Source organism: Odocoileus virginianus, chromosome 4 (genome assembly GCF_023699985.2).
Source record: "Odocoileus virginianus isolate 20LAN1187 ecotype Illinois chromosome 4, Ovbor_1.2, whole genome shotgun sequence".
Taxonomy (NCBI): domain Eukaryota; kingdom Metazoa; phylum Chordata; class Mammalia; order Artiodactyla; family Cervidae; genus Odocoileus; species Odocoileus virginianus.
The window spans coordinates 49,646,986-49,659,863 of record NC_069677.1 but is presented as its reverse complement, the minus strand read 5'-3'; the positions used below and the strand labels follow the sequence as shown (position 1 = coordinate 49,659,863).

Here is a 12,878-nt window from a genome sequence, read left to right as displayed (position 1 = left end):
TCAGGCAAGAATACTGGAGTGGGTTGCCATTTCCTACTCCAGGAGATCTTCCCAACTCAGGGATCAAACCTGTGTCTCCTGCATTGGCAGGTGGATTCTTTACCAACTGTGCCACCTGGTACAGAGAACGGAAGAAATGGGGTGTGACAGAAGTTAGTAAATGAGGATCACAGGAGAACCACTAGCTCTCCAGATCTACTAGTCTGGTTGGGATGCTGAGTGGAGGGTTTAAAGGATGAACAATGCTCTTGAAGACAAAGGAGGTACCAGCCTTAATGATTAAAAGTGGGGACACATAATAGAACTCGCCAGTCCTAAAATTCTGAATTTGTCATCTGTGAGACAAAGCAATTGATGAAGAAACAAAAGAAATCGCTGACACTAGTGACCTCTAGTGGAAATAGGCTTCAGGGAAATACAGATACAGAGATACGTATTTATATACACATGCACATACATATTTTCTATTAGATGAAATCAGTAGTATATTCAGCCAACTTCTTTCCAGAGGCATGTGAAGGAAGGGGTTGCTGGAAATAGCATGCACATCCTACCCAGAAAGTAGAAATGTACCAGAGAAATGCTTTGTTTTTGTTTTTTTTTTGTTTTTTGAGTCAGACTAAGTTGATTAATTTTCTGGACACATAATTGCTGTCAAAGACCTTACCTGAGAAAAGAAGACTGTTTAGGCAATGACTTCACTGGTCACTGGGGGGACTTGGCATGTTAGTGGCAGCCAAAAAGAGAACTTGCTGACAGATTTGAGGAGGAAGCTACACCGGTTGCTATCATGCCTTTTAAACATCCTTTCATTATGATGTGGAAGAAAGCTGTTATCTCTGAAATATGTACATATTTGCTATTCAGTATTTTATGGCTCAAGTCCAGTCTCTTTCCTTTGCTTGGTAAAAGTTTGTGCCAAGTGCTGGGAAAAGCTGTTGAACTGAAAGGATGGGAGGGGATACTAGGTGGTCTTGGCCTTTGAAATGGGACCAATCTCTAAGTACAACCAAGAAGGTCAACAGCAAGCCACCTTGGGCACACTATAGCCACTCTTTTTGAGACGTGCCTTCAGGATATAGAATCTTGACATTGAGGAGAAGTGAAAGAGGGAGGGTTGATGGAGATTTTTAATTTGTCTGATCACAATTAGGGTCTAATAATGGGTGAGTTGAATTAAATGGGGGGATATAGAAAAAAGAGCAAGGAGGTTAACAAAATGGTGATTATATGGAAGTAAACAGAATCAGCATTATTAAGCTCCGGGCAACTGTCACTTCTGGCAGCAGAGAGACGGCTATCCTTGTCTCATGTTGCCTGCGTGGCAGGCGGTATCATCTTGCCTTCTTTCATTATTCAGCTCCCACCCAACACCCTGCTTTGCTTACTGATGCTCCTGTGCAGTTTCGTGGGTCTGCTTGTCCTCAGATTTGCTCCCTCTCATCTCCATGTCATCTCAAGGATGCAGAAACAACTTTTAGACAATTTTTTTTTTTTCTTTTGAGAATTCCACTCTGGCCTGCAATTTCCAGAGTTCTGGTCTCCATGAATGGACAAAAGGTAGTCTGACTGCCCCCTCCCCCTCAAGTCAAAGACTTCCCTGGTGTTATTTCTTAGATGCCAACTAAACCACAGGGCAGAGTTAAAAGAGACCAACCTGAATGGTCCTTCCTCTTTCCTCTGCAAAGATCTCTTCCCCCAGAATATGTACAACCATTTGGCTCCAGGATAGATTGTTTCGGGGACATAGTCTACAAGCTAGTTTACTTACTGAAGATGAGCTAATGATTTTTATCTGCTCCAAAGCTTCTGTCAAGCTGTCTTCAATCTCAGAGTCCTCTAAGGAGAAGAGGTCTCCGGCTCGTGAAAGGTCTTTTTGTCCCAAGACCAGTTTGAACAGTTGATGCATGCTGAGGGGTCTGATGATCAGTGGACTGCCTGCAGGCCCAGGGCCATGCATCTCAGTCAGCAGAGGTTAGTGAGACCAAAATATGTGGCAGGCCACAGACTTCATATTCCTTGAAAGGTCATTTTTCTCCAGACTTTGAGGTTTTCTTTGACACTCTCTGCAAGAGAAACAAATGACACAAGACAGCCATTAGCTGAATGTCATGAGCTCAGAATGTGAACGTGGTGCCCAGAAGAGAGAGAAGAAAAGAAAAAAAACATTTGGAAATGTGCATGGAACAACAGATTTTGACTTGATGACCTTCAAAAGAACCCTTTTCTTATTTTGTCTCAAAAAGCCCTGTCAAAGATGATTCTATTTTTCCAGAATTTAATTTGATCCCTTAAAAAGCAGCTTTTTAAGAACCTACTTTTCTGCTTTCTATATCCTTTTCCTTCTCTTCCTGCCACAAGGAAACAAGTGGACCGGCAGCAAATATGCCCAATACTTGCCAGATTTCCCCAAATAGACTCTCATGGAAACCAAACAGAAAATGCAATGAAAGGAAAAGAGAACAGAGGAAACACCTTTTAGACCCAATACCTGTTTCCTGGATGTGGAAACTGATGCCTAACTTACCATTTTGGGCTGGGCTTCTTGCAACAGAATATACTGACAACAGAAGCTTCCTGAACCTCAATCCAGAAGGTGATCTCAATCCTCAGTTCTTGTGTACTCTCTAAACAAACGGCAGTGACATAAAGAATTCTGCCTGGGAGTGTGACACTAGATAAATCCCTACAGAACATGAGCATGAACTTGAACACAGAGCTTGAAGGTGAGAATATTGCAATGAAGGCTGAAAAGGAAGGGTCTGGGGGTCTGGCAATCCTCCCTCAGTTCCCACATTTGAAATAATAAAGTCCCATTGTAGTCTCTACTCAGTTAACAGCCCACAGAGATTAAGGTAATGGTACCAATTGAATAACTGATTATCCTCATCAGCTTCCTTCTGAGCTTCATAACACCACAGTCATTTGCACTAGTAGAGACCTGAGCAATCATTTCATAGCCAGGGAGGTTTAAGACCCCTTCAAGACCCCTGGTAGCTGTGGCAGGACTGTTCTGGTCTCAGGCTAGTGGGCTCTCCTGCAGTTTACATGAGGATGGAGCCACCTCACACATACAGGTAACTTAAAGATGCCACCACGTGTGCAGAGAGTGAGAGCGGAACACAAGCTACGGGTAGATCTGCCCAGCATTTCAGTCTGAATGTGGTCCCCAGAACAAGCGTGAAAAGGAGAGTCTGCTGCTCCCTTGGGTGTCTCAGACCTTCCCCTGAACTATCACCGAGACAGCATCTCTTGGTGCTGAATGCAGTTTTCAAGTTTAAAGATACATACTTTCCATACTGTATGCTCTCTAAATGCAAGCCAAATCCTTCATCAGGCACTTAACAAAGAAACTATCAGTAGTATTCCAAATGGCGCAATTCATTGGCCCCTGAAGAGATTTCAAGGACAGTATTGCGTACATGCAAATTTTGCACTATCTACCAGCTTCAGAAATATTTAGAAACTATTGTTGTTTAGCTACTAAGTTGTGTCTGACTCTTTTGCAACCCCGTGGATTGTAGCCCACCAGGCTTCGTTGTCCATGGGATTTCCCAGGCAAGAATACTGGAGTGGGTTGCTATTCCTTTCTCCATAGAAAGTAAAGAGTGTCATTTTTCTAAAATGAGGCCCAATATTTAGATATGTTTGTCTACATGCCAGGCCCTGGATACTTTGTAAACACTAACTCATTTAATCCTCATAGCCATGCTATGAGGATATGTCATTCCTATTTTATAGATGAGGTATGTATGTATGTATCTGAAAGTCGCTCAGTCATGTCTGACTCTTTGTGACCCCATGGACTATACGGTCCATGGAATTCTTCAGACCAGAATCCTGGAGTGGGTAGCCTTTCCCTTCTTTAAGGAATCTTCCCAACCCAGGGATCAAACCCAGGTCTCCAGCATTGCAGGCAGATTCTTTACCAGCTGAGCCACAGGGGAAGCCCATAGATGAGGAACCCAAGGCATTAAATAACTTGTCCAAGATACAGAGCTAGGAGATTGGAGAGTTGGGATTTGGACTCAGACTCCAGAGCTAGGCTCCCAGTTTATAACCACCATGGACTGATGTTGACACGTAAGTCTCTATGTGAGGAAACTGTTAGGAACAGAGAGCACTGTGAACATTCAAGGATAAAGATATGGGTAGGGTCATAAAGCAAGAAAATGAATTCCTCTTCCCTCCTATACTGACCCTGCATCCTTGTCCATATATAGCCTGGGATTTAAGGCAATCAAAGAGTAGAAATGTGACAAGGAAGAGAGGCTTAGAGGATGAGAAAAGAACAAGAGCAGTGGGAAGATTTCAGGGGCTGGGGTGAGCAGAGAATGAGGCTCCTACAAACTATTTTGTGCTGTGCTGTGCTAAGTCGCTTCGGTCCTGTCTCACTCTTGGCGACTCTGTGGACGGTAGCCCACCACGCTCCTCTGTTCACAGGATTCTCCAGGCACGGGTACTGGGGTGGGTTGCCATGCTCTCCTCCAGGGCCCTTCCTGACCCAGGGATCAAACCAGTGTCTCTCCCATCACCTACATTGGTGGGTGGGTTCTTTACCTCTAACACCACCTGGGAAGCCCACAAAGTACTTTGCACCCTGGTAAATGTGAAAGGGTGAATGACAGTATCTACAAGAAAAATTAGGGCGATATTTTCCTGGATTTGCCCCTGCTCTCCCTATCTGCCAGCCTCAGACATTTGCAATGACAGTGTCTCCGTGAAATAATATGCAGGAAAGTAAAACACTGGATGGAAATCACTTCATCTTGACTAGTCAGCTTGTTGGTCAATATCAGGCACTTCCAGCAGCAGATTCAGCTGCCCCAGACATAGCACAGAGCTGGAGCTCTGAGAAGCAGCAGAAATACGTGCTGGAGAGCCACAGGGTTCTCCTGGGTTCCTTCTTTTCTTTTTACACCTGCAGTGGCACCTGATGTGGAGCCCCACACTCATGCTTCCAACTGTGTGTCTGCCGTGTGCAACATCGTTGTTCAACACACAGCCGTACACGAAGACATTCACACATCCAGGGGGGAGGGAGTGAGACAGGAGACTTGTACCAAACATTCTACATTACAAGAATGGCCCAGAAAAAAGTCCCCTAAGACTACAAAAGGAAGTTTGGGGAAGTATGAGGGAGAGAGATATCTCCTAGGGAAAAATAATAAGGAAATGGCTATGCGCAGGAAATGGTGTTCAGCCAAAACTTTCAGGAGAGGTTTCTTTCAATGCATGTGTGCCCAGTGCATACTAGGTCACCTCCCTGTCTGGGGACCCAGACTGAAGTTCTAGCTCAGCTATTCAGTAGCTGTGGCGCCTTTGCTTCATGCTCTTCCTTTCCCAAGCCTCAGTCTTCTCATTTGCAAAATGGGTCCAGGGCACACCGAATCTATCTTATCTTTTTGAAGATCAAAGCAGATAACACACAAAGAAGCACTTTGTAAAATAATGACACCACCAGCTGGTGTTCAGTGGGTGTTTACCATGAGTCAGGCACTGCTCTAAGAGCTTCCCAAATAATGAGTCACTGAATTCTCAGGACAGTTCCATGTGAGGAGAAACTGATGTTCAGAGATGAAAACAAGCACTCCAGGGGGATCTGCTGAGTAAGTTGCAGAGCCAGGATTGAAAGCAGCTGATCTCCCAGGACAAAGCCCTCTGAGGACTGGGTGCAGGGGCATACATGACTGTATATGATAATTACTGAGCTGCCTCCCTTCCCATCCGTCCTCATCTAAAGAGCGCCCTGCATCCCGTCTGCCTTTTCCTGGACAAGAACCAACAAGGCAAGTTGGTCATCTTTCAGCAGCTCTAGTCAATGTTTTGCTCAGGTGTGTAGTTTTTCTAACTGCTCTCTTTGCAACAGCCCAGAGGGTTAGAGCCAAGTCAAAATTTACCTCATCTCCTGAGAAACTTCCTACTCTTATGAATGTCACAGTCCTGTGGCTTCTCTGTATGTGGATGTATGCACCTGCCCTACACACACAGAAGCACGTGTATTTACACACACACGGACACTTCCTCTGTGCCGAGTTCTTTGCTGGACACTTTCTTCTCAGGTCTCCCATCAACCCTGCAGGTAGATACTATTACCAAACAGGAAACAGGACTGGGGGGTTAAATATCATGCCCCAGGTGGCAGAGCCAAGATTCACATCCAAGTAGGTCAGCCTCCAAATCTGGTACTTTCTGTATTACAAAAACTGGCTTATAAAATTCCTTTTTATCCCCGACTTGGCCTCTCCTAAATTCTTGCCCTAATCTTTAATAAGAGACCCTAGTCTGAAGCCCGCGTTCTCAGTATTCGGTCTACATTTCTTAAGCGGGTGTTGGTTGACAAGTCGGGTTTCTGTTTGGAGAAACAGAACCGCCAAAAGGGAAATGTTTCCGCACCACGGGGGACACATTTCCGGGAATCCCAGCTGGCCCCCGCAAACGCGCTTTACCTGCGTGCCACTCCTCAAAGGGGCGCTTGCGGGTACTCAGCGATCTATTTCGAGGCTGGGTGGGCATCGGCGTCCGAGGGCACCGCGAGTGGAATCCACTCAGCTCAGTGAACCTGAAGTTGTTCATTGTGGCGCCGGGCGGAAGAATTCTAGGAATGCAGCCCGATCTGCCACCGGCCGCTCCGGAGTGGTCAGGTGACAGGCTGCGCCTCACCCAGGGCAGAGTTACCTCCGAGTGAAAGGCTGTTTCCTGGGGTGAAACAGCCTGCTCCAGTAAAGCGGAGCTGTTTTTAACAGCGAAAACAAAACTGCCTGTGTTCATGGAAATCTATACTTTGCCTGAGAAGAATGGAGGGAAAGAAAAGCTATGCAGAGAACGCGGCTTCAGTAGGAACAGGTGAATGGCGTGCCCACTGGGGGCCCTTTCTCAACCTCCGGAAGGGGGAAAGAATTGCAGTTTAATTAACACTTCCCTCCCCCTTGAGATGTCCCATACAGAGTTTGAAAAGCTGAGTGTTTGTCCAGGATGAGCCACAGCTCTTAAAGAAGTCATGTCTTGCTCTGCCTCTAGAGAAACATTGTTGGAGCTTTCAGAATGCAGGAAGTTGCTAATAAACAGAACAGACTTACTCAACAAAGATGTATACTATACCTTCACTCCCTTTTCTCCCATTTTATTTGCTGGAAGTTTGTTGGACCAGACATATTAGATTGGTGTTAATACTTTAAACGCCACGGCAATACTCAAGTTCATCTCAGTCACTCAGTTGTGTCAGACTCTCTGCGACCCCATGGGGACTGCCACACACCAAGCTTCCCTGTCCATCACCAACTCCCGCAGCTTGCTCAAACTCATGTCCACCCAGACGGTGATGCCATCCAACCATCTCATCCTCTGTCATCCCCTTCTCCTGCCTTCTATCTTTCCCAGCATCAGGGTCTTTTCCAATGAGTCAGTTCTTCCAATCAGGTGGCCAAAGTATTGGAGCTTCAGCTTCAGCTTCAGTCTTTCCAACGAATATTCAGGACTGGTTTCCTTTAGGATTGACCAGTTTGATCTTGCAGTCCAAGGGACTCTCAAGAGTCTTCTCCAACAACACAATTCAAAAGCATCAATTCTTCAGTGCTTTCTTTATAGTCCAACTCTCAGCACATGCTAATCCTGCTTCATCTATTTATACTCCAGAAGAGAAAAAGTTCCTGAAACCCTTTCTTACTGTTTCAAGTTAATGATTCATTTGAAAGACGTGTTTCAAGCTATATTATTCTGTCCCCCTAGCTTCCTATAGTAGGTCTGCTCATCCCATGAAGTTACCTATCTGCTGGCAAAGTACACAAAAAGGTGTGACCTGCGTGATCACCGAGATGTGGACTCTGTGGGTGTCTCCCCAGGAGAACTACCCCACAAAGGTGTGCACTCGGGGTGGCCGCACACTTGCCACTGAAACAGATCCTATGCTTCAGGAAAATGGCCTCAAAAATCTTCCTAAACACTTGGTGATCAATCATATTTTTATACCATCCACGCTTGGAGGACTGTCCCCTTGAAGAGTTTATAAAAATAGAGAATCCAGACATCCATGAATAGATGTGTTTTGTCATTGATGGTTTTCTGGCTTATAGATACTGATGAAGTATCTGTATTCTATTCCCTTTTAATGGAAGAGATCATATTTCTTTAATCTTCCCTCTTCTTCATCCTCTATTCATTATTCATGGTACTTATCACTAGTTTTTATTCAATTTTCGTTTAGTTTTAAATGAGCTTAGGGTCCAGAGTTGGGCACAGTATGAGAATCCAGTACATAAGAAAAGCAGAGAGGAGTGTGGGGGGAACCTGGACACACCTGGGTTCAGCTATGCCATTATCTGCAGGATAAACCTGGGCACATTACTCAACCTCCCTGAGCCTCAGGTTCCTTATTTACACCTGAGGATGGTGACGTGGGTTGTTGAGAGTTTAAAGAGATTATATAAAGCATTTAGCACAGACCTGGCATATAGCAACATACAAATAGTGACAGCAATCACATCTTTAATAATGTAACTATTCTTGTAGGTCAGTCTCCTGTTAATGCATCCCCATGGCATACCTTTTAAATACTAACAATGACTCTGCTGCTACCTAAGATTAAATTCACAGCATTAAAGATGCCTAGGTCTTTTCCATTTGTGTTTTATTTACACCCTAGTTGTAGTCTCCCACAGTCTTAAATCTGGGTAGTTCATGCACTGTCTTACAAATGTCCTTGTTTTCTTCAAAGACGTATTTCTGTCTGGAGAAACAGCCTTACTGTGACATTACCCCCACCACAGCCAAACAGTGAGAGTGAATTTTTTCACAGGGCGGAAAGGGACTGAAATACAATGAATCTCCGAAATGTTTTTGGCCAGGTAATCCAAATACCTGCACTTTCTACTTAAGCACAGTGCTCACTCCCATGTTTATTAGGGAGGAGGGAGTGTATTATTCCCTCCAGGGCACTGTAGGGAAAAGTTCTTTATGACTTTTCAAGGTGACCTGCACTGAATGCGTGCTAATAAGACATTGCTGGTTCACTCTGTTATGCATTTGTGTGTGTGTGTGTGTGTGTGTGTGTGTGTGTGCGAGCACGTGTGCATGTGTGCATGCATGCACATTCAGTTGCTCAGTTGTGGACACTCTTTCTGACTCTATGGAGTGGTATCCCAACAGTTGGGCTATTAAGTCTTCTGGTTCAAGTGTGATTTCATTTAGCAGAATCTACTTGTTACTCACCTGAACCAGAAGACAATGGCCTAACTATTGGAATACCACTTTGGAGGGATTTCAATAAACATAACTATCTCAGGAAACCAGTTTATTCTGAAGAAATTAGTTACTATCTTCCAACTCCAGGTTAGGATGTTCTCTGGTTTTGTCACCTCAGAAAATTCTATAATAGCAATATTTATTTACATTATGCTTTGGACAATACTACTGTGCATCAAAAATTATCATCTTATTTACCTGTGTTTAAAATGCCCACTGACTAACTTAGACCCATTTGGGTTATAGAAATTTCAATAAAGTTCTCAGATTTTCCCTTGAAAGAAAGGATTAAAGATTCTTTTCAAGGAGCATCTTTTTCACACACTGTGAAAGCACTGCAGACGTTCCCATGGGAATGGGCCGCATACATTTCAACCCTTCCCACAAGATGTCTATTGTTCCCTGGACGTCTCTGGGCTCCCAATGCTGCGACATGTTGCTATACTTCACTTCTACTCAAAGCCTCCGAGGCTGGGTTATTCTAAATGATGCTAAAGGACTCAGCCCTTGGTGTTTTTGCTAGAATTCATACAGTTTAAGTGTGTAGCAGGCTTGTTATCATAAGCATACACAAAAAATAGGTTTGGTGCCCTGTTTAGACAAGAGCTCAAAAAAATCTACTTAATTTTGAACATGTATTGCAAATTATGAGAACACAAACATCAATAGATAGGAAACACTTCTCTTCATCAGGAATGAGGGAAAGATCTAATGAACTTTCTAGACCAAGAATTTGTAATCTGTCCTAATGGTTTCATGGGGTATCAATTTTCATTTATAAATTCTGACTTCGTAAGACATATGTGCTCTGGAATTGATATAAATCTCATCAAAAAAATTTTAATTCCAATTTTCTGGGTTTGTTTTATAAGAAAACATACCCAGAGTTGCAAATTATAAGGAAAATTCAATATTAAATGTATCTCTATTTACATTTAAATTTCATACATTAAACAACTGCATGACCAATTCAAATAATGCCCTAAGTATGTTTTTTCTAGTCTTTAAATTGAAAACATATATAAACGTCATGGAATTCAGCTGTTGAGTACTACAGCAATATAAATATGTATTTGAAAAAGAAAAAAAGTGGCCAGCTTTAGTTATGATTTGTAAGGAGTCTGAATTATCAAGGGGAAAAAAGTTACAGCAACAGCAAACGATAATGGTGACTGTCCAAACTAGTGACTGTAATGATACTACTGAATTTTCTTTGCAAAGCATAGGGAGGATCAGTTTCTTTGCTGGTTGAAAAATGATTCTTGAGGTAAATAAAAATATGAAATAGAAATAAGCCCAAACTCTTATAGAGTAAAACAAAATGCACCTTCTGTGAATCTAGAAGCACAGCTTTCTGCTCTAGAGGCCTAGAGACATGTTTTAATAATCCACAGAGAGGTGGCTTTTTTTTTTTCTATAATAACTGAAAAGTATGCATACATGGCTAGACACACAATTCCCAAATGCACTTTATCTGTGTAATCAGCCAGCCCCTGGAAGTTTCTCTGCCCCAATCCCAAAGCCCACCCTTTGCCTCACTGCAGCTTCTGACATTTACTTTAATTAGCTTTTGTTTTAGCTGAACAAAAGGACAGGAAAAAAGATAGCCATACCTCTTAGCACAGGAAATTCTGGCCATCATAGGAAATAGATGGCAAAATGCTTGATCCTAAGAGCAATTCTGGGGGAACCCACGGCCATGCTCAGAAGCAGCCAGTGGCCCCTGCCCCGCGCTGTCCTGTCGGGAGCAGCGGTGCTTGCCCGCGCGGCTCGTCAAGCCCGAGGTACACTTGATTCCCTCCCCTGGACTCACCATGCTGAATTGAGCAAATGAGTAACTTCTCCTCCCTCCCTCAGACTTCTGCTTACTGCTAACAACTGGCACAAAGTTTCACTTCTTTCTGCAGTAGATTTACAGAAGTCTCTCTGAGCAGATCTGTAGTTTGAAAGACTTAGAAGATTTGCCCAACAACCAGTAATTTAGGTTCAGTTAATGAATAACTCACTTTAAGGAATCAAGGAAGTTTTAGGTTGATATCAGATGTGGGGCCTTTAATCAGGCAGGCATCAGTGAAAAGGTTTGGGGAGGGATGGAGGAAGGAATGTAGCAGAATGAGATAGTATTTAAGCCAAATATGATAAAAGAAAAATACCATAAGAGGAGGAAAATAAGTAGCCTGAGTGAACACACAATCTGGCTGTGCTATTAATATTGCTAGTGAAATCCTGAACAACTGAACAACTGAATGAAGCATCCAGTAGCACTAGGGGTTTTTCCAAGCCAGCACTGCAGAAATTAATTGATGGTACCCAGTGGATTGTTGTATTGGAGGCACTTCTCTCCCCTGTGGGCATAACATGGGCTTTCCACCTTTATTGATCTGAGGTTTTGCCTACACACAAGGCAATAGAATATTTCTGACTCTCTTCTAACTAGAGCTTTCAGTTAAATGAAGTATGAGTGGGGGTAGTGTGGTGGGAAGAATAAGATGTAAGGTGTACAGTTGGACACATCAATATTTTCATGTTGCCGGCAATCACAGTACCATGTAAATAAATCACCGGCTCAGTTAAAAGTCATTCTCATAGGGTGAAGAGAACTTTCTCTTGTGTTGATTGCCCAACATCCACTTATCCTACTTCTGGTAAAAACTGTATGCATATTTCCCCTGGAAATGATGTCCTTTGGATAGAGTTGGCTTACATAAATAGGTCTTAGCCAATCAGGAAAATTGCATTCCCCTGACCATAGTGATTCATTTAGGGGAGGTGTGGATCCCTTCCAGCCCAGTGAGAGTCAAGATAAGGATGAATGTCTGGCTTTGGGGGCAGAGGCTTCACTGCGTACTTGATGATGACATACAAGGACTGGTTGCTCCCGCCATCTCGTCACCGGGAAACTGAATCTTAGTGACTTTGTTCAAGCCACTTATGCCAGCTGCTTCTGATATTGGCAAGATCCATCCCTTACTGTAAGCCAATTCCATTATAGTGTAGGTGATTTTAGGTTGAGTTTTCTGCCATTTGCCTCTGAAAAAGTTTTACCAGACAGAGCCACCTGAATCCAGATTTGTGGATGACTCTTCTGGGTTCTCACAGGGCATGTTGTGCGAAGCCACTCCAGTCGTGTCCAACTCTTTGAGACCCCATGGACTGTAGCCCACCAGGCTTCTCTGTCCATGGGATTCTCCAGGCAAGAATACTGGAGGGGGTTGCCCTGTCCTCTTCCAGAGGATCTTCCAGACCCAGGGATCAGACCTGTGTCTCTTATGTCTCCTGCATTGGCAGGCAGGTTCTTCACCACTAGTACCACTATGGAAGCCCTCTCACAGGGCAGCTCCTTGCAAAGGAAGTGGTCTAGAAGACCCATCAGGAACCACCTCTAACAAACAACCCCTTTAATGACAACCACAGGACAACAGGCAGAGATGGGAAAGGCCTACAAGTAATGTAGTTGTTCAGTGTACTTGAAACTGCGACCTTCCAAATTAATTCTTTTAAAGCAATTGTATGTTCACTCCCCTAAATATTTCCACTTTAACCACCTAGGCTTGTTTGGGGGTTCCTAGTCACATACTGTTTGACCTCAATAAACCTAATCATGGGATCCATCCATCCATGCAGTTTTCATAAACTCC

At 43.6% G+C, this 12,878-nt stretch overlaps 1 protein-coding gene across 4 annotated transcripts in view; it reads right to left on the bottom strand.

Annotated features, from left to right (window-relative positions):
• VEPH1 (ventricular zone expressed PH domain containing 1) overlaps window positions 1-11,165 on the bottom strand; it is a 249,382-nt gene extending 238,217 nt beyond the window's left edge. For 2 of the 4 annotated variants that reach the window (XM_070466521.1, XM_070466524.1), the window contains exons 1-2: window positions 6,450-6,576; window positions 1,772-2,066 (exon numbers count right to left, since the gene is read on the bottom strand). In XM_070466521.1, the coding sequence (XP_070322622.1) occupies window positions 1,772-1,960 (189 nt within the window). In that variant the 5' untranslated portion in view covers window positions 1,961-2,066; window positions 6,450-6,576. Of the gene's footprint in view, window positions 1-1,771; window positions 2,067-6,449; window positions 6,577-10,853; window positions 10,960-11,053 lie in introns of those variants that run through there. The other 2 variants (XM_070466522.1, XM_070466523.1) reach the window with 2 other exon arrangements.
• Between the last annotated feature and the right edge of the window lie 1,713 nt (window positions 11,166-12,878).